This window comes from Canis aureus, chromosome 13 (genome assembly GCF_053574225.1).
Source record: "Canis aureus isolate CA01 chromosome 13, VMU_Caureus_v.1.0, whole genome shotgun sequence".
Taxonomy (NCBI): domain Eukaryota; kingdom Metazoa; phylum Chordata; class Mammalia; order Carnivora; family Canidae; genus Canis; species Canis aureus.
In genome coordinates, this window is record NC_135623.1 from 41255070 (window position 1) to 41277136 (window position 22067).

The 22067-nt window shown below is 42.9% G+C and overlaps 1 protein-coding gene across 12 annotated transcripts in view; it reads right to left on the reverse strand.

The window, feature by feature from the left end:
* The window catches only part of TMCC3 (transmembrane and coiled-coil domain family 3), a 339083-nt gene that overhangs the window by 89485 nt on the left and 227531 nt on the right, over positions 1 to 22067 (reverse strand). For 11 of the 12 annotated variants that reach the window (XM_077845847.1, XM_077845839.1, XM_077845838.1 and 8 more), the window contains one exon: positions 119 to 1035. In XM_077845847.1, the coding sequence (XP_077701973.1) occupies positions 119 to 1035 (917 nt within the window). Of the gene's footprint in view, positions 1 to 118; positions 1036 to 5433; positions 5587 to 22067 lie in introns of those variants that run through there. The other variant, XM_077845843.1, reaches the window with a different exon arrangement.

Genomic DNA, 22067 nt, shown 5'->3' on the forward strand with positions numbered 1-22067 from the left:
CTTTTTTCATCCATATCCACATTCATGGAAAATATAACTATCAGCATACCACTTTCAAGAAGGCAATCTCTCTGAAGTCATGCCTCTAAAAGAATTCCAAGAGAATAATCTGAAATACCTGTATCTTTCCTCTTGCAGGGTCTGTGAAATGAAACCGTATTCTCTCTTAAATTGCACTTTGAGCGCTTCGATGTCCTCGGCCAGCTGTGCCTGGGTGTCCTTGATCTCTCTCAGCTCCTCCAGGATCATGGTGAGCTTGCCCTGGCTGTCCAGCGTGCCGGCTCCACTGGCTCCAAAGGACTGGTTCCCGTTACTGTCAGCAGAGCCTGATGTGCCACTCGAGCACTCATCATCGCTGCCATACTTGGGTTTGTTCACAATGGTCGCGCTGCCCCCGTAGGCCCGGGGACTCCCCTCGGGCCTGAACTCCTCTAAGGAATTTTTCAAGTGTGCGATGTTATCGGCGCTGCCAAACTTATTCCGGATCAGGTTGGCGAACTCTCTGGACTTACTGAAGACGAACACAGGCGGAGTGAGGGACACTCCGGGCATGCTTGATTTACTGCACTCCGTGCTGTGTGGAGCAGTTCGGGACTTGGCGTGGGCATCTTTCAGGGAGTGCTGCAGATCCTTCAGGTTGTCTTTGGAAATGTCCTTCGAGTTTCTGGAGGCTCCATTCTGTTCGATCTCTCTGAGCTTTCTATGATACTGTTCTAACTTCTTCTGTAGCTGGGCAATGGAGTGAGCGGACTTCTGATTCTTCTTCTCAAAGACTTGTTTGATACGGCCAGCCTGCTGCTTGTCTGCGCTGCTGACGAGTTTCAGATACTCTGCAACATTCCCATCGCGGGACGTCTGCTCAATTTTTATCTGCTCTGTCACCTTCAGAATTTTTTGTTTCAGGCTGTCTGCACTGAGTTTGACCTTGTGGAAATCCAGGATGCCATCTGGTACATCGAAGTTGAGGTTGGTGTCAGACCCCCCTCGGCGAATGTTCAGGGGCAGGCTTAGGGTATTCATGTCATGACGTTCTACCTGAAGGATGAAGGCAAGAAGCACTTTAAGATTTGAAGTCAAAGATGTAGTTTTTGTGATAGACTCTTTGCATACACCACAGATATACCTTAGGTCCCAGATTTTTAAGCTGTAGGTATTTAGGGCCACCTGGATGGCTCTGATGGTTGAACGTCCAACTCTAGGTCTCAGTTCAGGTCATGATCTCAGGGTCCTGAGATCAAGCCCCATGTCAGGCTCCACAATCAGCAGGGAGTCTGCTTGAGTTTCCCTCTCCCTCTCCCCACTCACATACTCGGTCTCCCTCTCAAATAAATAAATCTTTAAACTGCAAGTATTCATAAGATAAAAACTCCCTACTACCGTCTTCCACTGAATAGAGAGGACAGTCCAACTCTTTTTTGCATCCATGTTTACTAACTGTGAGATTCCATTCTCCCAGGGTGTCCAATGTTTTGTCTGATTACATGATAACTGCCAGTTGCCAGGGTAGAAAATGAATGCATAATGGCATGAGGTTACCAATGAGTCCTCATTTCCCAAAACACCCAGGTAACTGGGGTGCCTCCCACACCCCATTCCCTGTGAAGTGCAGCACTGTGGGAAATGTGTCCAATTCAGAACCCAATCATGTAACAAAAAGAAAGAGAAAAAAGTTCCAGCAGGTATATTCATTAACACAGGAAATAATTTTCTTAATGAAATCATTAAACATTAATTTTACTGAGTAATAGAACTGTACTGAGATGTGGAAATGAGCAACACCAAATCATGACCCAAGGGATTAAAAAATAAGAACAAGTGGTAATACCCAGAGAAATGGCTTTCTCACTCAAGGGCCACCTGGGGAAGAAGTGCAAAGTATCACTGAGCACCGCAGTGAGGAGGATAACTAGTTTGCGCTCTAAAAGGGAAAGATGGAGTGCCTGGGTGGCCCAGCTGGTCAAGTGTCAGCCTTTGGCTCAGGTCATGACCTGGGGTCCACATTGGGCTCCCTGCTCAGTGGGGCGCCTACTTCTCCCTCTGCCTGCTGTTTTCCCTGCTCATGCTCTCATTCTGTCAAATAAATAAAATCTTTAAAAAATTAATAAAATAAAGAAAGACAAAGGTAAATCTGGGTGCCAGGTACTGTGGATGTTTGAATGCGTCGTCCTGTTTGATCTTCTTTTTTTTTTTTTTTTTTTTTAAAAGGTGGCCTTTTATTTTATTTATTTATGATAGTCACACACACAGAGAGAGAGAGAGAGAGGCAGAGACATAGGCAGAAGGAGAAGCAGGCTCCATGCACCGGGAGCCCGATGTGGGATTCGATCCCGGGTCTCCAGGATCGCGCCCTGGGCCAAAGGCAGGCGCCAAACCGCTGCGCCACCCAGGGATCCCCTGTTTGATCTTCATTACCACACCAGGCAAAGACTACATTAAATCCATATGCATACAAACTGAGACAACAAGATGCAGGATTTGAACCCAAGTCACCCTAACTGGGTTCTCCTTCTACATCAGGACACCCTACCAAGTTGTCCCCAAAGGACTAAAGACAAGCCTTTGTAGGGCCTGAATACAATTTCTAAACAAAGATTTGTAACATCTAAAAAGCATCTTTTTTTGCCCAGTTAACAACCCTATTAGAATAATGTCCTGACACAGAGTCTCAACGGGAACCAAAGAGGAGAACATATGTGGCATAAGTTATCCTGTGTTTTAGGGGGAAGAAACAGCAAAAATGTTTTTAAATGAGTATAACTTTTTAAATATTTTATTTATTTATTTATGTGACAGAAACACGCTGAGCAGGGAGCCTGATGTGGGACTCGATCTCAGGACCCTCGGATCATGACCTGAGATGAAGGCAAATGCTCAACCAACTGAGCCACCCGGGGGCCCCAGAAATAGCAAAATATTAATCAAATACTAACATGCTTCACCCTGCTCAAGTGACCTAGACTCAAGTGCATTCACTTTCAAAAATGAAGTATCAACACTTTGTCCCGCGGAAGATCCTACCCAGTGCTTTTTCCCAGAAAAGGGAGCCCAATGGCATAGTGGGACCCAATCCCAGGTTGGTGAGTCAGTCCTCCTACACAACAAAAGTCTGTTAACATTATTCTTGGCCCCTCTTCCAACACACAGTTTTGCTATGAATAAAAAACATCGGGTGTTTTTATTGCACAGAAAAGCATCATGTAGGAAAGGCTGGAAGGAAATAAATGCCACAGCACTTGTAAGACTAGAAAAAAAGGCTAAAAAAATTGTGGCATCACCTGGTCAAGATGGAAGGATGGTTGTAGGGAATTAAAGGAAGTGTATGATAATCATCTTCAAGTTCTGGAGAGACAACCACAGTGGGCTCAAGGAAACTATGCACCTGTGGCTCACTGGTGAGCCCTAACAGGAATGGGTACAAAGTACAGTAACACAGAATGCACTAAATCTAGAAATTGTTTATTTGGGGCAGACAGGGTAATCCATGGTGACCGTACAATCATGAGGCTACGAATTTTATTTCACTGGAGATATTCCCTGATCTGATTATGCTATTCTACTTCTCAGAAACTTTCTTTGGCTCCCCGCCCCCAAGCCTCTAAGATTAAATAATACAACCTGGCCACTATAAGGTCCTAGCTAACCTTTCAGGCCTCACCCTGCATCTGATTGATGCCATTCATCCTAAGTGAACCATACAACCCAAAGTTCCCAGAATGTGTGTGAATTTCCTATGGATGTTCTCATAAGAAGGATATTCACAATGCTTGCCACCCATCTGTTTCTGCTTATCAAAATCGCACATATACCATGAAGCTGTTCTTAGTCTATCAGAAAGCTACAACAAAATGACACAAATACAAATAAAGACTTTTAAACTTTAACTGAAGTATAATTTACACACAGAAAAGAGCACACATTTAATAAGAATAAAACTCAATGAACATTCACAGACTGGACATACTGTATAACCAGGACCCAGTAAAAAAAACAGACAACAAAGGGGTGCCTGGGTGGCTTAGTCAGTTAAGACTCTAACTCCTGATTTTAGTTCAGGTTGTGATCTCAGGGTTGTGAGATTGAGCCCTGCACCAGGCTTTGCGCTGTGCATGGAGCCTGCTTATGACTCTCTCTCCCTCTGCCTCTCCCCTTTCCCCCGTCAAGAAAACAAAAACAAAAACTCCATAAAACAAAATTGAAGTTCCCTGTACCCCCTTCAATCATCAGTACATCACCTCCACCTCCGAGGGTAACCACAGTGACCACAAGCCTCACCTCTAACAGCATGTGTTCGTTTTGACTAGTTATCACTCACTCTTCTTGTCTTTTTGCTCCACTTTGTCTGTGAGGCTCCTAAGACCCTGTTTTTACCCTCTGGAGTTCAAAGATCAGATGAAGTTGTTTTTTTAAAAAAAAAACACCCAAACCTGCTCGGTACTGAAAAGTCCACCACATCGGAAGATGCAGAGGTTTTTACCCTTTACCTTCCCAGATGCCACCATAGGTTACCACCTGGTCGTCCTCTAACCTGCAACCCACCGCAGGTGGCCATTTAGTGCTGGCGTCGCAACGCGATGGCCTTGTCCCTAGAGACTCTGCACTAGGACAGCCTCGAACACTCAGGAATGTGTGCACACGGAGAGCTGGTTGACTTATGGCTCACTCTAAACCATGCTTAAGGCAGGTCCTCAAGAGTCCAGGCTGGGGAAAGCAAAAGCATTCAAAACTCAGGTCAATTGATCTTACTGCTCGTCAGCAAATCTCAGTTACACATGTTTGATGAGGGTGAAAGGTTGAAGCTAGTGTTGGGCCGCACCTTTTTATAGCCTTTTATAACCCTCGCTCTGCAGGATAATCAAGAGCCAATAATGTACACTTCATTACTAGATGCCCATACATCCCCTAAACTCACAGTGAAATCTCATGTGGGTGCTGGGGAGAGAGCTGGGACTGTCCTCCATTTAACGTGGAGCCCACCCTGAGGGCAACCGCATGGAGCAGCTGCTTCAGGGTGGGACCTGGGGAGGACAGAGATCACGGATCGCCTGGAGCCAACGTGTGCGCGGACCATGCGCATCAGGAGACACATGCTGTGGTTTGGGCACAGACATTAATTGGTTATGTGTTCTTAGCTGTCAAGTCACTTCTGTAGCTAATCTCTCAAGAGATCAAGCCAGACAACTCAGAGCTAACATGGCAAAATTCCATGAAATTTAATCTGAGCTATCTTTACTGTGAGACATTAGCATGAACCCTGGGCTCTGGAAAAGAGTGCTTTTGGTTTCCATCTCGGCGCCACTTGTATGAGCTGTGCAGCTTTAGAAAAATGACTTTGCCTCTTTGTGTCTCAGTTTCCTTGTCTGTAAAATGGAGATAATCCTTCTTCAAAGAGTTGTGAGGAATAAATGAGATAGTGCACGTAAATGAAGTACTTACAGAGTTCCTGGCACAGAGAATGGTTTCAAAAAAGGTTTGCTATTGTTGTCATTCCAATTTCCTTTTTAAATATACCTCTATGTAAAAATGGAAAGGAAAACAAGCTCCAAACAATGGTTATCTTTTGCACAGTGGGGTTAAGAGAAGTCATTCTTTTTATGTTTTCGTATTTTCCAACTAAAAAAAAAAAATGAACATGAATTACCATTTTGGCAGAATAGATGCTATTTTTAAAAATGACTGCTAGCCCCTTTCAGTACTCTTGGAATCACTTGGTTATTATTAGTTTACGTGAAAGGCAGACCACCAACATCCTAGTGAAAAGCCATTCCTAATAATGCTTTCCTTCCGGCAGCAGAACATTTCTCTTGTCACCTCAATGTTCTGGAACAAAGGCTAACAGAAAAGCCTAGCCTTGGACTAACATCAAAAACGGACACTGAGTCATCTCTGCAGCAACCCAAGCTTCCAACACAGCGTAAGTGAGCTCACCTTGCTCACCGAGAAGCCGGGCACAGCTCCATCAATTACAGTGCTGCTTGAACACACTGTTCAGCCTTCCAAAGACGGCTCTCTCCATGACATTTCACATTTAACCCCTGAAAGCTCCAGAGGAAAACGAACAAAAGGGAAGGACAACCAATGCAGAGGCACATCACCCAAAACTGCACCTAAGAGAAGTGGGAAAGGGCAAGTGAAGGGCAGGGAGAGGCCAGCGTGGGTGCCTGGAGGGCATGGGCTGAGGCTCTGGGGGTCACAGAGGGGCCTGATCATGCAGACGCACGCAGAGATGGGAACTAGGGAGGGATAACTGCCCAAGCCATACAATGCAGCTTTCATGTTAAGAAAAGCTCTTGATCCCTGTCACCCAACGAAAGAGTCGGTCCTTCAAACTGGCTGTCATCTCCCAGGCAACAGGTACCTCCCGGCGCACATGAGGGTGCTTTCAGAGGCCCACTAAGGAGCTGCCAAGTATCCAGAGGCACTCACAAGTCCTTGTGGCCAGGTGTCCAGGCCAACATAGCTGACATTCTGCCCTCTTACTCATTTTGGCTGGAATCTAACTTCAAATCCAGAGGCAGGGCTTTTCCTTGGTTTGTCAATCAGAATGTGCTAGGCTTTGCTGTGGCAATAATGCCAACATCGCAGTGGCTTTTTAAAAAAAGGATAGAAAAGAAGAAAAGGTTCATTTCTTGCTCATGCTAACAAGACTGCTGGCAATCAGCTGAGGGACCTGGGCTATGAGGAAGCCTCTCTGACCTGCTGTGATGTTGTTGGTGGCCGTGGCAGGTGAAATCATTCCCCGGGGCTTAAAGACACCCACCAGAAGAGATGCCTGTGGCTTCCCCTGCTCGCTGCACTGGGCGTTAGTGCATTTCAAGGCAAGTACAGGACAGGGAAGTAAAATCCTACCACATGCCCAGGAGGAAAAATGCCATGTTAGGGACATGCGTGTCCTCTCATTTGTTAAAAATTCTGAGATATGTTCTACTGTTATCACTATTTAACAAATGAGACAACTAGGCACAGAGAAGCTAAGTTGCCTACAGGCACACCACTAGGAAATGGCAGAGTGGGGACCGAAATCCAAGTGGTCTGTCTCCAGAGCCTGCCTCTCTAATGACTGGGTACTTTTACGATGAGTCAGGCATCGTGCTAAATAATTTTTTTAGTATTCATATGTTCTTCACATTCATTCTATTTGATGAGGAAAGTAAGGCTTATAAAAAGTATATAGGTTTCTTGAGGTCCTCCATAGATAATAAATAGCAAGACTTCAAGAGACCTAAGCTCAGCCACCAACTGTGTGAAAACCCACTCGTGTCCCTAACATGGGCACCCAGGCCGTGTGAACACTCGGGGTTGGGTTTAGACCTCTCTGTCGTCAAACCCTCCCTCCCGCAGGCTAAACTCTAAATCCTCATCCATGCCACTGCTTCCCCGCAGCCCTGGGGCTGCTGTGAAACCACATCCATCTCAGGTTTGATTCAGCCTGTGAATTCATTCTTCCTCATCCATGCTTTAAAATAGGCATAGCTTTTAGGCAAAGTAATTTTGAAGATTAAAAAAAAAGAGCTTACCGCTTTTATCAAAACCATGTGCGAGCATTTAGGATCACTGAGACAAGAAAGGCAATTAGAGAAACAAGGTAAAAATCAGAGAAGTGAGATGAGAGACCTATGGAGAAGAGGCAAGCCACGTCTAAGGGCCTAACAACTGAGGGGTTCAGTTCCGGATGCACGTGGGTGCAGAGGCCACTCAGCAGATAAGTCATGAATCTGCCTGGAGAAAAGGAAAGATCGCCCTTCCCTATGCTGGGTGTAATGGCAGGGAGCACAAGGCCGCTGCCCAGCATGGCCCTTTAGGGGATACCTTTTTTACATTCTACCAAAAAAAAAGCAAGCTTTCTGTCACTTTGCTTCTAATAATACATATGACACAAGGGAGCCATCCTTCCTCCCGCTGCTGACATGTACCTACAAGATATCTCACCAATCAATAAACATGGAACCCAGGGAAGCCAATGAACCACTGGACCCCAGCACCCGACACCTGGTTTTCTTGCTAACTGAGCTAACCTGCAGTGGAGAAGTAACTCTGAAGGCTTGCTAAGCATCCTTTATCAGGCCATAATGAACACATTCACGTGGATACCTATACAGAATACTCAATATTCATTAATACTTTCTTTCCCACTGCATGCTAGAAATGAAAAACGATAGAGGGCTCCATATAGTATCCAAAAGGATATCTTATTGGTAAAGTGTCTTCATAAAATGTTTATACTAATTTATTTTTGACAAAGAACACTTCCTACTGTAGTTCAAGTCTGTCAATAGGACACCATAAACTTCTTTAAAGTGTTAATGTGTAAATAAAACCTTTCCAGGAAAAGGACTGAACCTCTTTTAAAGTTCATGGTGTCCAGATCAGGAACTGAGTCACCGGTTTTACCATAAAGGTTTTATGTCATGTCCCCCACCCCCCGCCCTTCCTCTCTCAGCATCACTGACAAAAGAAACTCGACAGCATCAGAAATTCTAGTTCTTGTTTGCACGTGAAATTCAGCTCATTATTCTGGGATTAAGGATGGTTGAGAACAGGGGGTGGAATACACGTTCCTGTGCTGGGCCAACCCTTTATCCAGATAGTGCAAATTGATGGAAGAAAGGAGATTAGACAAAGTGTTTAAGGTTCTCAAAAACAAATTCTTCAAGCATCTTCAAGCACTTACAAACACTTGATACTGTAATTAGAAATAATTATCTTTTCATTAAGCCTCTACCAGGCAGCAGTGGTAACCTACTTTGAGTTATGTGCACCAGAAAATGTAGATGGTCTTCAAAATAGCTTATAACTCACACTTTTGATTAACACAAACTAACCCCTTACAAAATTAGTCTGACCTGGTAAAGATTTCCTGGACGCTGTATAATCTATAGATGAATGAAATCAAAGGGGGGTGGGGGAGACCAGATAGGGAAGGCCAGGGTAATGCAAATCGAGCAACCAACGCTGAATACCAACAGCAGGTGAAGGACAGCCACGGTCCCCTGGGGCAGGGACCTCACTGGTATGTGCTATGACACCAGAACCTACGCTGAATACCAACGGTAGGTGAAGGACAGCCACAGTCCCCTGGGGCAGGGGCCTCACTGGCATGTGCTATGACACCAGAATAGGGCTATTCCTAGGAGAAAGGAGTCACTGGGCATCACCTGGACCTCAAAGCCAGGTAAGTTTGAGAAAGGGAAGTGAGTACCCACATGGGCCCCTGACCTCTGCAGACTGAGTAGTAAGAATGCAGCCTTCCACAAGGAAGGGCTCACGGTTCCTTCCAGTGGGGAGATGTGGGATGGTGCCTTCAGAAGAAGGGGAAGCAGGAAACCCCAATTTTAGGACTAAATGCACAATAAACATCACAGTGGCTTTTAGTTTACACTTAGAAGAAACAGGGCTGTGAGAACCCCTGGGCACCGAGCTGACCTCTTCCGGGGGGGCTGGAGTCCTTCCCACCAGGGAAATTACTCCCCACCAGTTTCGGGTAGTGGGTGTCAGTAAAACCTTCCCGGGGAAAGGACTGAGTGCTTGCCTTGAGGGCCAGGGGAGAGCTGGAAATAGCACATGATACTCCAAGAGACCCACCCCAGGAACCGAGGCAGGAGAAGCAGCTCTGAAGGAGAGAAAAATGGGTCTGCAACCCCTGAGCCAGTGAGCAGGAAGCATGGCATCTACTCACTGCCTCCCTTATCCCCAAAATGCGGAGGGTGGGGGTTCTTGGGTGCAACGAGTGTCCAGGCTTTTTAAAGACTGTATTTATTTATTCATGAGAGACACATACACACACAGAGGCAGAGACACAGGCAGAGGGAGAAGCAGGCTCCCTGCAGGGAGCCCGATGCGGGACTAGATCCCAGGACCCCGGGATCATGACCTGAGCCAAAGGCAGATGCTCAACCACTGGGCCACCCAGGCACCTCTTTTTTTTTTTTAATTTTTAAGTTCTTGGATATTACTGCTACTCTATTTTCCATGTGCCTTATCATAACCTCTTAGGAGAAAGAGGGATGTGGACCTTATTTTATGGATGCTACATAGGTCATCCTGCCTGGAGGTGAACGCTATACTCTCACTCCCAAATGTAATAAGGGGAATGTGGTCAAACATACCCAACTCATAAACTGGCATAACTACTTCTGTCCCCCATTGTCGGGACACCCAGAGAAAGCCACAGTAAAGGTCACAGCTTGGCTTGTGTCCTATTAAAAGTTGCTTAGTAAGACTGAGCCAGGAAACAGAACTTGATCCTCAGGCCCCAAAGGAAACCTAAGCAAACCTAAGCCTCATCATTAAATTATTCTCTGTAGATCAGGGTTTAATTTGTTTTGGGTACCATAAAAAATACTGCATATGTAGCAGATAATCTGTAGTATAGAATTTCGTTATAAATAGGTCAGAACACAACTAGCCATCAGATAAGGCTTAGAAATAATATACTTAATTTTGTAGTAGGAAAAAACCTGATCCTTATTAGTTTCTTTCCCTTTTGCAATATGGCATTTATTTCCTTGGTGCAATTTTATTTTTTCTAATGTAAGCCAGGAGTACTATCACTAAATAGCAACTAGAAATAAAAATCTTCCTTTTGTTCAACCCAAACCATAAACAGCATCATATTCCAGGAAAAAAAATTTAATGTCCATGAAAAGTACATTCAGTCAACATTCTAGGATTTATTTTTTTGTATGGAAGCTGTGTTAAGCTTCAAGTGAGGCCAAGCAATATAAAAACTCTCATCACCTTGGGCCAAATAAAACTACCTTTTTAAAAGATAAACCAGATCAGATCCTGTTCCTTCTCAAAACCTTTAAAATCCTGTAGACTAGGAGTGCCTGGCTGGCTGAGTCAGTAGAGCATGTGACTCCTGATCTCAGGATCATGAGTTCAAGCCCCACCATGTTGGGTATAAAGCCTACTTTCTTTCTTTCTTTCTTTTCTTTCTTTCTTTCTTTTGACTTTATTTATTTATTTATTTATTTAGACTTTATTTATTCATGAGAGACACACAGAGAGAGGCAGACACAGGCAGAGGCAGAAGCAGGCTCCACGCAGGGAGCCCGATGTGGGACCCGATCCCGGGACTCCAGGGCCATGCTCCCGGCCGAAGGCAGACACCCAACCGTCCCTAAAGCCTACTTTAAAAAAAAAAAAAAGGTAATAAAAAAAATTCCCTAAAGAGTGAAATCCTTAGCAAAGAATGTAATAGAACTCTTCTGATCAGGGTACTCTCTTAGCCATATGCCAGGAGATCTGTCCATAAGGATATTTTGAATATATCTACGCACAAGGTACCAGGGTAAGGTGGGAGCTTTATATACATTCATTTCACCTCCAGGGTTCCATGAAGTAGGTGTCAATAGCTGTGCTTTGGAATGGGAAGGCATCAAATAAGTTGTAGTTATAGCTAATTAATAAGGAACCAGGATTTGTACCAAAGTCTAAGCTTTCAGTCTTTATCTTATTCCCTTGATCCAATAAGCCCCTGAATGCTTCATGCACTTTCCTATTACAGTGTATTCAGGGCCTGCCACTTCCCCATCCCTAGCATGGCCTCTGGGGCCTCCACCCCAAATTACTTTTCCTTTTTTTTTTTTTTTAATTTATTTATGATAGTCACACAGAGAGAGAGAGAGAGGCAGAGACACAGGTAGAGGGAGAAGCAGGCTCCATGCACCGGGAGCCTGACGTGGGATTCGATCCCGGGTCTCCAGGATGGTGCCCTGGGCCAAAGGCAGGCGCTAAACCGCTGCGCCACCCAGGGATCCCCCAAATTACTTTTCAAGGACTAGTTCAGATATTGCCTCTTCCACAACGCTACCCCCACTTCCATGCTCAGCTAGAACCGATTGCTTCTTTTTTGCTCTCCACAAAATCTGCATTTCCCCCTTTAACAGTGCTTATTCTGCTATATCTAAGTGTAGAACATGTGGCACCCCGCTATACTGAAGCCTCAAAGGGACACAATGTCTAATAAGCCAATTGTGTCCTGCCCCACATTCCTTCCTCAATAGGACCTTAGTCTCTGTTGCTCAATCAATGGTAGACAAACAGCCAACTGGGGTAGCCAGTTGTCCCTCATGTTTACATTTGCTCAGCTATTGGAGATGACAAGATCAAGGAGAACCTGCCACTGAGGTTATTCAGGACTGTTTTCAAGACAGACTGGACTGCATGCAGTTCAGGTCTCATGATTCATGTGAAAGATCAAACATTCAGAAAACTGATGTGTTTCATGGCTTTCTGTTGCTCCAAATAGCAAATGACAAATATTAACCCCCACAAGGTACAGAATACACAGGTGTACTCCCTTCCTCCCTGGGGCACCATCAGAACTGTGGCCGAGAATCCACGTGTCTGCTCCTTCTAACACACCGTGTTTTAACTCAATCCATTATTCGTGAGGGCATAAGGATGCAGTCTTATACTGCGTTAAATGAAAAACTTAAAAAATTATGTTTACTGCCCCACCAACATTATCAAGTATAATTCCCTGTCCCTTTGGAAATCATAATTCAATAGAAGGTACCCACAAAAATCAAGGAGTCCCTTTATCCTACAAAGTCTAAGAAGGCAATGATTTGTTTTAAAGGACAAAAGCAGACCTCAAGAAGAACGGGTCCAAGAGAAAGCAGGATCCTGGCAAAATAGTACAGATTAATTTTAAAGACGGAAGAAACCAGTTAAAGACTTAAGCATTACATAATTTCCTATACACTTCACATACATTATTTTATTTTTCCTCTCAAGAATATGAGATTAGGATAATTACTCCAACTTTACAGACAGAAAAAGCAAGTGGCTTGTCTGAAGTCATAAAGCCAGTAAGCAGCAGAGCTGTAACTCCCGCTGGCTCCAAGGTCTGCTGCACTCTAACATCTCCATCTTTTACCAAGAGCCTGCTGCGATATGCAGACCCTTTACTAGACACAAACACGTCTCCCACACCCTTACAACCCCTAAGATTTGGTTTACATAAATCACTATGTCTCCATTAAATACTGCACAGTGAAAAAAATATGTATGGGAGAGAAACCAGAAGAGCAATAGTAACAAACGGTTTTAGGCAGCTTTTGGGGCCACTACGCAATTACTAGAGATGTTCTCAATCTGACATTAATAAGTCAGAGAAGAAACTAGCTTAAATCCCAAGATATCTTGAACAAAATATGTAGGCTGCTTCTGTTTTAACCACTAACGATGATTCTCAACACCAGTGAAACATGCCAGTTTGCACATAAAGTCCCTCTTCTGGTTAAAGCCCTGGTAGGTATATAATCATTAGAGGCTCTGCTACCAAGATGAAGGCAAGAGGAGGCTTCCTTCTCCCGGAGCCACAGCGGTTTAAAAGCACTGAAGATCTGTATTTCGGTTAGAGGATAGTCCTCTAGGAACACATTGTTTTGTAATCTGGGGAAAAAAGGAAAACTACAAAGAACGTAATTGAATTGTGGATTGTGATTTTTAAGATAAACACTATCCCGTGACCTTTCTTAGACCTATATTTGGGCTGACAATAGCCTTCCAGGGCCTACTCAAAACACTTGCAAGCCACCAGCCAGCTGAGATTCATAGGAAAGGCCCAATTCCAAGGCCATGTGTACCTACACAGAAGTTAATTCTATCATGTTGGTAGCATCCGTTAGTGGTTAAAAGCAGATTCAGAGCCAGACCATGCAGGTTCAAATCCCAGCTCTACCATGTTAAACATATCATCATAGCAAGTTGCTTATTCTACACCTCAGTTTCCTCATCTGTAAAATGGTGACAACAGTACCTACTTCACAGGGCGATCGTGAAGATTAAACGAATGAATGTTTGTGAAGTGCTTGGAACAGGGCTTGGTGCAGAGTTAGGTGCTCTTTTCTGACATACCTCAGAAAAGTCCAGAGCCAAGAGCCACAATGCTGCCTTCACCGTGATTAAGGTCTTCAGGAGAAGCTGATAATACCCTCACTACCCTGCTTCATGGAATCTGCTTGTGTATGCACGTGGAGATGTAAGGGGAGAAAAGACAAGCAAGGTCTCAAAGCACACAGGAGGCCCCTGCAGAATTAAGTTTCAATGAACTTGAACTGAGCGGTAAAGAGAATTTTTCAAAAGATGCCTATTTACCCAAAAATATCTAGTATTTGAGTGATTTCATCCAACTTTTGAAAAGGTACAAGACCTCACATGACTAAAACTTAAAACCTCAGAATCTGGTCCTTAAGTTTTTAAATCCATATCATTAGTCTTCTATGTTGCTATGTTGGTGAAACTAGAACTCTAAATAAGGCCCTAAAGAGAGAGGTCTGACATTTCCCTAATTCTCTAAGCAAAATAAGGAAAAAATGTATTAGAAAACTCATGTAATGACTATAACTTGCTACTTCCTGTAAAAATACTCCTAAACTAATTCTTGAGTGTTATGTCACAGAAGCTGGTTTTCACAGATGCATGGGCTGTGTTTTCTGTTTTGTTTTTGAACCAGGCTGTAGGTAATTCCATGACCTTCCCTATCAGTGGCATCATTCTCTAATTCTACCCAGGTTCTCTCTCCACCCCTGACTCAAGCTGTCACCAGATCCTGTTACTTCTCTGCCCAATAATTTCTCCCTAGATTGACCCTTCCTTGCTATCCCCAGATCCCCCATGTCCTACCTCACTTAAACAAGCTGCACTGCACTCAGTGTTTCAGGGCTTCAACCCAGCCATGGAGAGTCATTACAGTCAACTTCTAAACTTCTACTTTCTTCCTGTCACAACACTGTCTAGGATGTACAATGGCTCTTCCTCTAATAAAGCAATTGGGTTCTTCCTCTTGCTGGCACTTAATCCCTGAGTGATGTTTCCTCTTCCAAATATCCTAGGTCCCCATCCTTCCTTGTACCACCTTCCTGAGAGACCTTAACACCAGTGTGCCCGACACATCTCTGCACTTTCTTTCTACCTCAATACTTACATCATTCCTTTCTGGGCATACCCTTTCCAAGACCTTGATCCAATCCAGATCCTACCACCCCTTCAAGATTTCTTCCAGGAGGCCTTTCCAAGGAACCCCTACCCATGTTACTTTCTCTCCTTCCTGATCCATTCTGGCTCTTATTAATACTGTTGAGAGGGGCCCTACTTGTTTTATCCTTCTTGCTGGATTTTTAGGTTACTGAAAGTATTCGTTTTAGATGTCATACAATACTCAGAACTAGCAGTATCACTCAGTAGCGAATACTTAATGTAACTATCTCTATACTGCTCTTCTGAAGGAGATCCACACTAATATGTATCTACAATAAACATACGGATATATGTGTATGCATGTATACACAACGTATCTGCAACTGAAACAGGTTTTATGAAATAATACTTTACTACATGCAACCCAACTATAAGCACAGTTTTAAAAAGAGACGTAGCTCATTTTTTGGACCACTGCATATTGGAAATCATAATTTTGTTAGGGTATGTTAGTTTTATTATGTAGAAAAACTCCTTGTTTTTATATACATGTCAGAAACAAAATACCTTGATGTCTGCAGGTAACTTACTTTGAAACATTACACACACACTATAAAAAAGTAAAAATGAAAAGTTTAAGTATTGAATCTGGATAAGGAAGATGGGTATTTGCTGCACTCTTCCTTCTACTTTTCCATATAAAAATATAAAATGATAGTTGTTATGCATTAAATTCATTCCATGACCAATAAATGAGATTTAATCCTGTTTGAAAAATAGTGCTTTATAATTTATAATTGGGGAAAAATATAAGCCACGTTTCTGTGTTTGATAATTATATTTAAGGAGGCTCTAACATACCGGAGAATGTTTTATGGTTACTTCCGGGCCCGTGGAGTAAAGAAAGGTTACTTCCTGGCCAGTGGGGTAATAAATTTTCCATTGCTGAGTTTACTAATCTCTCCTGTAACATTCTATGAAACTTTCTATGAATCATTACTACCTTAGCAGCGAGGTATCTGATCAAGGACAGTTTTTTACTTGCAAAGATCACTGAGTGGTGCTTACCTTTGACTTCTCATCCTAGGTAAAAGCTCTGGGGTTTTCATTGAAGCTTTAAAAGGACTACACCTGCAAAGAGCAAAAGGCCAAGACAAGGCACTGACACTGCAAAAGTCAGAATAAGCATGTGTACTGATTAAAACTCTTCTCTTCCTTCTTCCTTAAAAATTGGTTCTTATCAAAGAATAAATTTCATAAACACAGTAACATCTGTTACTGATACTAACAGGGAAGTGTCACAGATGAATGAATTGAATCTTTAGATAATTGACATTCTTAACCATTTAAGGGCCAGCACTTTTAAGTCTTGCTGATGAAGGATTTCTAAATCTCTAACTTCCCAAGACTACGTTCCTAGTGACCGGGATCATCCACATGAGTGGGTTTGAACTGTGACAGAGCACAGCCGTGGTTTCTTCCTGACCCTAGGTCAGTCGGGGGATCTGGGGGTCTAGATAGCTCTCCAGTCGTAGGTCCCTCACTTGAGAAAACAAGGTGGCTGAACTCTGCTATGAGCAGGTCTGGGAGGCTGGCAGCCCTCAGTACATACCAAGTAATAGCCCAAGTGTGGATTCTTCCTTATAATGAAGCTTACTCACCAAAATGAACATGAAGCAAAAAAGCAGTTAAAACCCACATGCAGGGCAGCCCAGGTGGCTCAGTGGTTTAGCACTGCCTTCAGCCCAGGGTGTGATCTTGGAGACCGGGGATCAAGTCCTGCATCAGGCTCCCTGCATGGAGCCTGCTTCTCCCTCTGCCTGTGTCTCTGCCTCTCTCTCTCTGGGGCTCTCATGAATATATAAAAATCTTAAAAAAAAACCAAAAAAACAAAAAAAAACCTACATGCAGCAAATAACAAGAATGAACAGCTGAAGCACCTGGTGGTGGGGGGCTCAGTCAGTTGAGCATCTGACTCTCGACTTTGGCTCAGGTCACCGTCTCAGGGTGGTGGGATTGAGCCCCGCTTGGCAGGGAGTCTGCTTAGTCTCCCTCTCCCTCTGTTCATCAGTCCCCTAAAATAAATAAATCAATATTTTTAAAAAATGACAGCTATTAATGCAGCATAGATGAATCTCGGTCACACTTAAAGAAACCCTATGCAAAAACATCCACACTATAGGATTCTTCTGATCTGGAGGTCGGAACCGTGGTCAGTAACCCTGGCTGGGAAGCAGGGGTAGGGAGAATGATGTGCCAGGAGGTGGTACAGGGAGCACACAACGCTGGTGCGGGCGGGGGCCATGCAGTGTGCACACAGGGAAAAATCATCCAACTGTACATTTAAGATGTACCCACTTTACTGCAAGTTATTCCCCCAAACAGTAAAAAATAAAATACAAAAAAAATTCAGACAACAAAAATACAGCGGCTGTCAAAATTACTATAACTTCGCAGGATCAAAGACATTGCAGATACTCAATAAGTGAATGGTGATGAACATACTGTAGTGCTCAGTTCTAGCTCTTAATCTTTAACTTCCTTAGTGCGGCAAATTCATACTGCATTTTGTCAGGTCCTTAACATTTTTAAAGTTTCTGAAACTTTCAAGATACCATCTAATAAATGCTCATTGTTAGTTATAGAATACAAAAGAGCAAATGTACGAAACACAGAGAAAACAGAGAAATCTGTATGGCGTATTAGCAAAATACTAATATCTGCTGCATGACTAAACATACCAGATTTAGATACAAAGATATTTAATCTTAAATTCTGCAAAATGCAGCAACATCCAAAACAATTGTTGATGCCGATTGCACATGCCCTGGTTCATTACATAATGGTTATTTAGAAAGCCAATGTTTCTCAAATTTAACTAAAAGCACACAAAGTACAATTAGAGCTTATTCACTTACTTAAGCCAAATGTTTTTATGATAGCCAATGGAATTGACTAATTCAGGTTAATGGAACTGATAGTTAATGGAATTGATTAATTTAGGTTCCAAACCAAGCCCCCAAAATATATATTCTTCACTCAAAAAAATGTTTTTCTGGATATCTTTTGTGAGCCAGGCACTATGCTAAAAGTGCCAGAGTCAGAAAGGTGAATATAACAAACTCTGCCGCAGGAGCTGTTTGGACAGGCTGATGCAAGAACTACATGGAAGAAGGTAATAAGTACTATAAGGGATAAAAAGGCAGAAATAAGTAACCAGAAGCCTTCGGTGAGACAACTTCTAAGAGGATGATACTTGATTTGGACACAGAAGAGGAGGCTCAAAAATCAGCCAAAAGAACCTAGCGAGGAGCACAACACGTCCATAGCGCCAAGAAGCAGAGTATTTGGGAAACAAATGGTTTCTTGAGGTGTCTGGAATTTAGAAGGACTGAATGGGTTGTTCTAAATCAGGGTACAGTTGAGGGCTGAGGCAATAAACAGAGGTGTAGGGCAAGTATTTCTAAAAGGCAGAGGCATGAGACAATACAGACAGCCTACAGCTGGCTCTGTAAGCCGCGCTAGTCCTGACAATTTACCATGTAGGCAAGGGAAAGCCAGGGTTTTAAAAGTGGTGATTTTTTTTGAATCATACAAATATTGAGAAATAGGGGTGCTGGGTGGCTCAGTCAGTTGAGGGTCTGACTCTTGGTTTCTGCTCAGGTTGTGATCTCAGGGTCCTGAGATGGAGCCCCGCGCATCAGCTCTGTGTTCAATGGGGAGTCTACTTGTGTCTCTCCCTCCCCTTCTGACCCTCCCCTTGTGTGAGCGCCACATGCACTCTCACTCTCAAATAAAACCTTTAAAAAAAAAAAAAAAAAAAATATATATATATATATATATATATATATACTGAGAAGTAGAAATTTTGAGATATCAAAAAGCTTAGGGAGAAAAAAATCACCCATAAAACGCTCCATTATATACACTGTTTAGATTCTTAACTTTTTAAAAACACAGAACTGTGGTTATACTGTACATAGGGACTTCAGATACAGTTCAAGTGCTGTGTACACATTGACATAAGAAGGATCCATTAATCTGTAGGATTTGGTCAATATATGCCTGTATGCTCACACGTCATCACATATCAACACTAAGTGGCAGAGGCCGCAGGAGATGCAGCAATCGTATAACCAAATCCACTATTAAAAAAAAAAAATCATTTGAAGCTAAGGACAGCTGAGTTCTCACCTACAATAATAATATCCATCCCATGAGAGGAAATCAGGCACTTTGCCTCATAAATACATGACATAATTTATCCCATCGCTATTTCTCTCTCTTCTGGAGGCTTAAGAGGCCAAACACATTCCAGTGATTGCAGTCCTGGAGCTTTTTATCAGAGGGCTCCACAGATTACAAAGGGCAAAAAAAAATTTTTTTTAGAGTTTAATTACATTCATGAGAGACAGAGAGAGGCAGAGACGTAAGCAGAGAAGCAGGCTCCTTGCAGGGAACCCGATGTGGGACTTGATCCCGGGACTGCAGGCTCATTACCTGAGCCAAAGGCAGATGCTCAACCACTGAGCCACCCAGGTGCCCCCAAAGGGCAAAGTTTTTAACAAAATGAAAGAAAAGGCAGGAGTTCAAGCCTTCGTTGAAGGCTACGATTCCTTTGGTCTTTTATTTGTGGAATGAAAAGTGAAATCCTTCAATGTATGCCCAAGTTGTATTCTGCTCACTCTAAGCCACAGTTGGAAAATATCCCAGATTCTTTTGACAGTAGGAAAGCACCACAGTATACCTAAGCACACTGTAGATCTATTATGACTCAAATTCTATCTGGAAAAAAAAAAAATTTTTTTTTAAACCAAATTAGTAAAAGCGGGCGGAGGGGGGGGGGGGGAGGAAGGCATGTGAAGGATAGAAAGCTAACTGGAAACGTTTCAATGTCAGATGCTTTTCTCTTCCCTGGCAACTGTAATGAACCAAATCCTGAGTCCATACCTGGCCCAGAGCCCTAACTTCCCAAAGAGACCACAAGAACTCAGGACACTTGTTTTGAGCTTACTACAGAACTGCCTATGTGCAATTACTGCTAGAAAACTTATTAATGCTCAGTCAGAAGACTGCCTTTCTTAAGAGGCTTTACTCATGGTTCCCTGAGATAACCAATGATGAAGTTTTTTTTTTTTTTTTTTTTTTTTTTTGCCTACTATTAGGAAAGCTGATGACTCCAAGGGCTGCTAACGATGTAACAATATTTCAATGCGGTGTCCTTTATTAATTCAACTGAGTCCACCTACCTTATTCAGCATTTCAAAATGTTAAAGAACCATCTGTTCAAGATTTGCCAACTGAGAACATTATGAAACCTCATTCAGCCCAAGACATTACCCTGAATTTGATGAACTGAAATGTCTTTGATTTCTAAACTTGATGATGCTTCTGTCATTCATTACTTTAGATATTATGAACGATGTTCTCTTAAGAAGGCAACGTAGATATATATCTGTAAGTGCCACAATCCCTGTGTCAGAGAAAAAAAAATGCTCAACTGCTTTTCATCCTGGATAAACATGGAGTCAACAATCAGTGAATATACATTTCATATTACAGGACTGACTCAAAGTGTTCAATCATATCTAATCAGAGGCAAGAGTATGTTTATCTTATTAACAGGCAAATTTTTCAAAGGAACAAAACTTTATATATAAACAGTGGGAAAGTGACAAACATAATGAGGTAAAATTAAATAACAAGCAGATTTGGGCACCATCACTTATTTTCCACTTCTATAACATCATTCATCAAACATTTTAATAATCCTTGCCAAGTATTCCTGTCCAAACCTGGGGAGATGATTATCTGAAAGCGTCACAAGTCTACTCTGAATGTCACACTGAGCAACTGACTGGCATTCAGTCTTTAGAACTCCTTGCTAATTCTTTCCTCCCCACTACCCATCACATCACTAAATTCTCTTTCTTTCTTGACAATCAATCCAACTCCCAGCCCCTCCCTTCTCTCCAACACTTGCTACCTAGTGCAGGTCTTCAATGCCTCACCCCTGGACCACTGAGCCCACCTCCTACAGCATCTGACTGTCTCAGAGTGCCCCTCTTGGACACAGCGTCACACAGGATGCCTACAGGATGCAGCCTAAATTCATTTCATTGGAAATTAAGTCCCTCTGTGTCTTGACCTCAAACCTGTCTCTCTGGGTTTCATATTTGGACTCTTAACTCAACCAACTGGCCTGATCCAGACGAACTTTGATCAGGTCAAAAAGACATGCCCACGTTATTTCTACAGGCTCACCCCAGGCAGGCAGTGTCAGCAACCTTCCACCTCTACCATCTACTTGGTGCCTGCCCACCAATGGGATAGGTATGTAACATATTTTGTCTCTAGTGCTCACCTCAATTCTACAGATTATGTTTAGTCTATTATGAGTACCACGGAAGTCAAGGACTTTGACAAGGTCACAAACCAGAAAGTAATGAGCCAGAGTTCCAACTCAGCTCTGGGGTCCACAGCCTGCATTTGTTCTAGAACCTTGGGCTTCAACTACCAAACTCAACTTTTTACCTCCCAAAACCACAGGGTTCCCTCAGTCTGGCTCAGACTAACCTTTTCCACACAAAGTCACTTCTTAACACCTCTAATCTAGAAATCAGCGCTCACTCAGAACTCCTGCTGCTCTGGGTTTCTTCCTGTAGCACTAAATCCTTTACTGCCTCATATTATTACTGATTCTTTCCCCATCTTTCTTGCAGTCCTGGAGCCTTACAATTTCTTTTGAACATAGTAGGCACTCAGCTGTCTTATAACAGAGTTGTTTTGTACTTAGCTATTTCCTGCGGGTGAAATTCCGTATCAGGTATGATAATTTCAGTAGCTGAATAAAAGAAATTCAATAATAAGGGCCCTTCTGAGCTCACAAACTAAAAGGATCGGATGAAATTTTAGTGGCTTAAATATGTTATCAAAGACCCAAGCTCTATCCATTTTTTCTTTCCACTACCCCTAGGACATCTGCTTGTTCCCTCACGGAGGCAAAAGAGCTACTGTGGTTCTAGGAATCACATGTAGACAATTTCTGGCTCTAGACAAGTTATAATGCTTTTTCTTTCACATTTTATTAGGGAGGAAAACATTTTCCAGAAACTCCTCAGCAGATTTCCTCTTAGGTC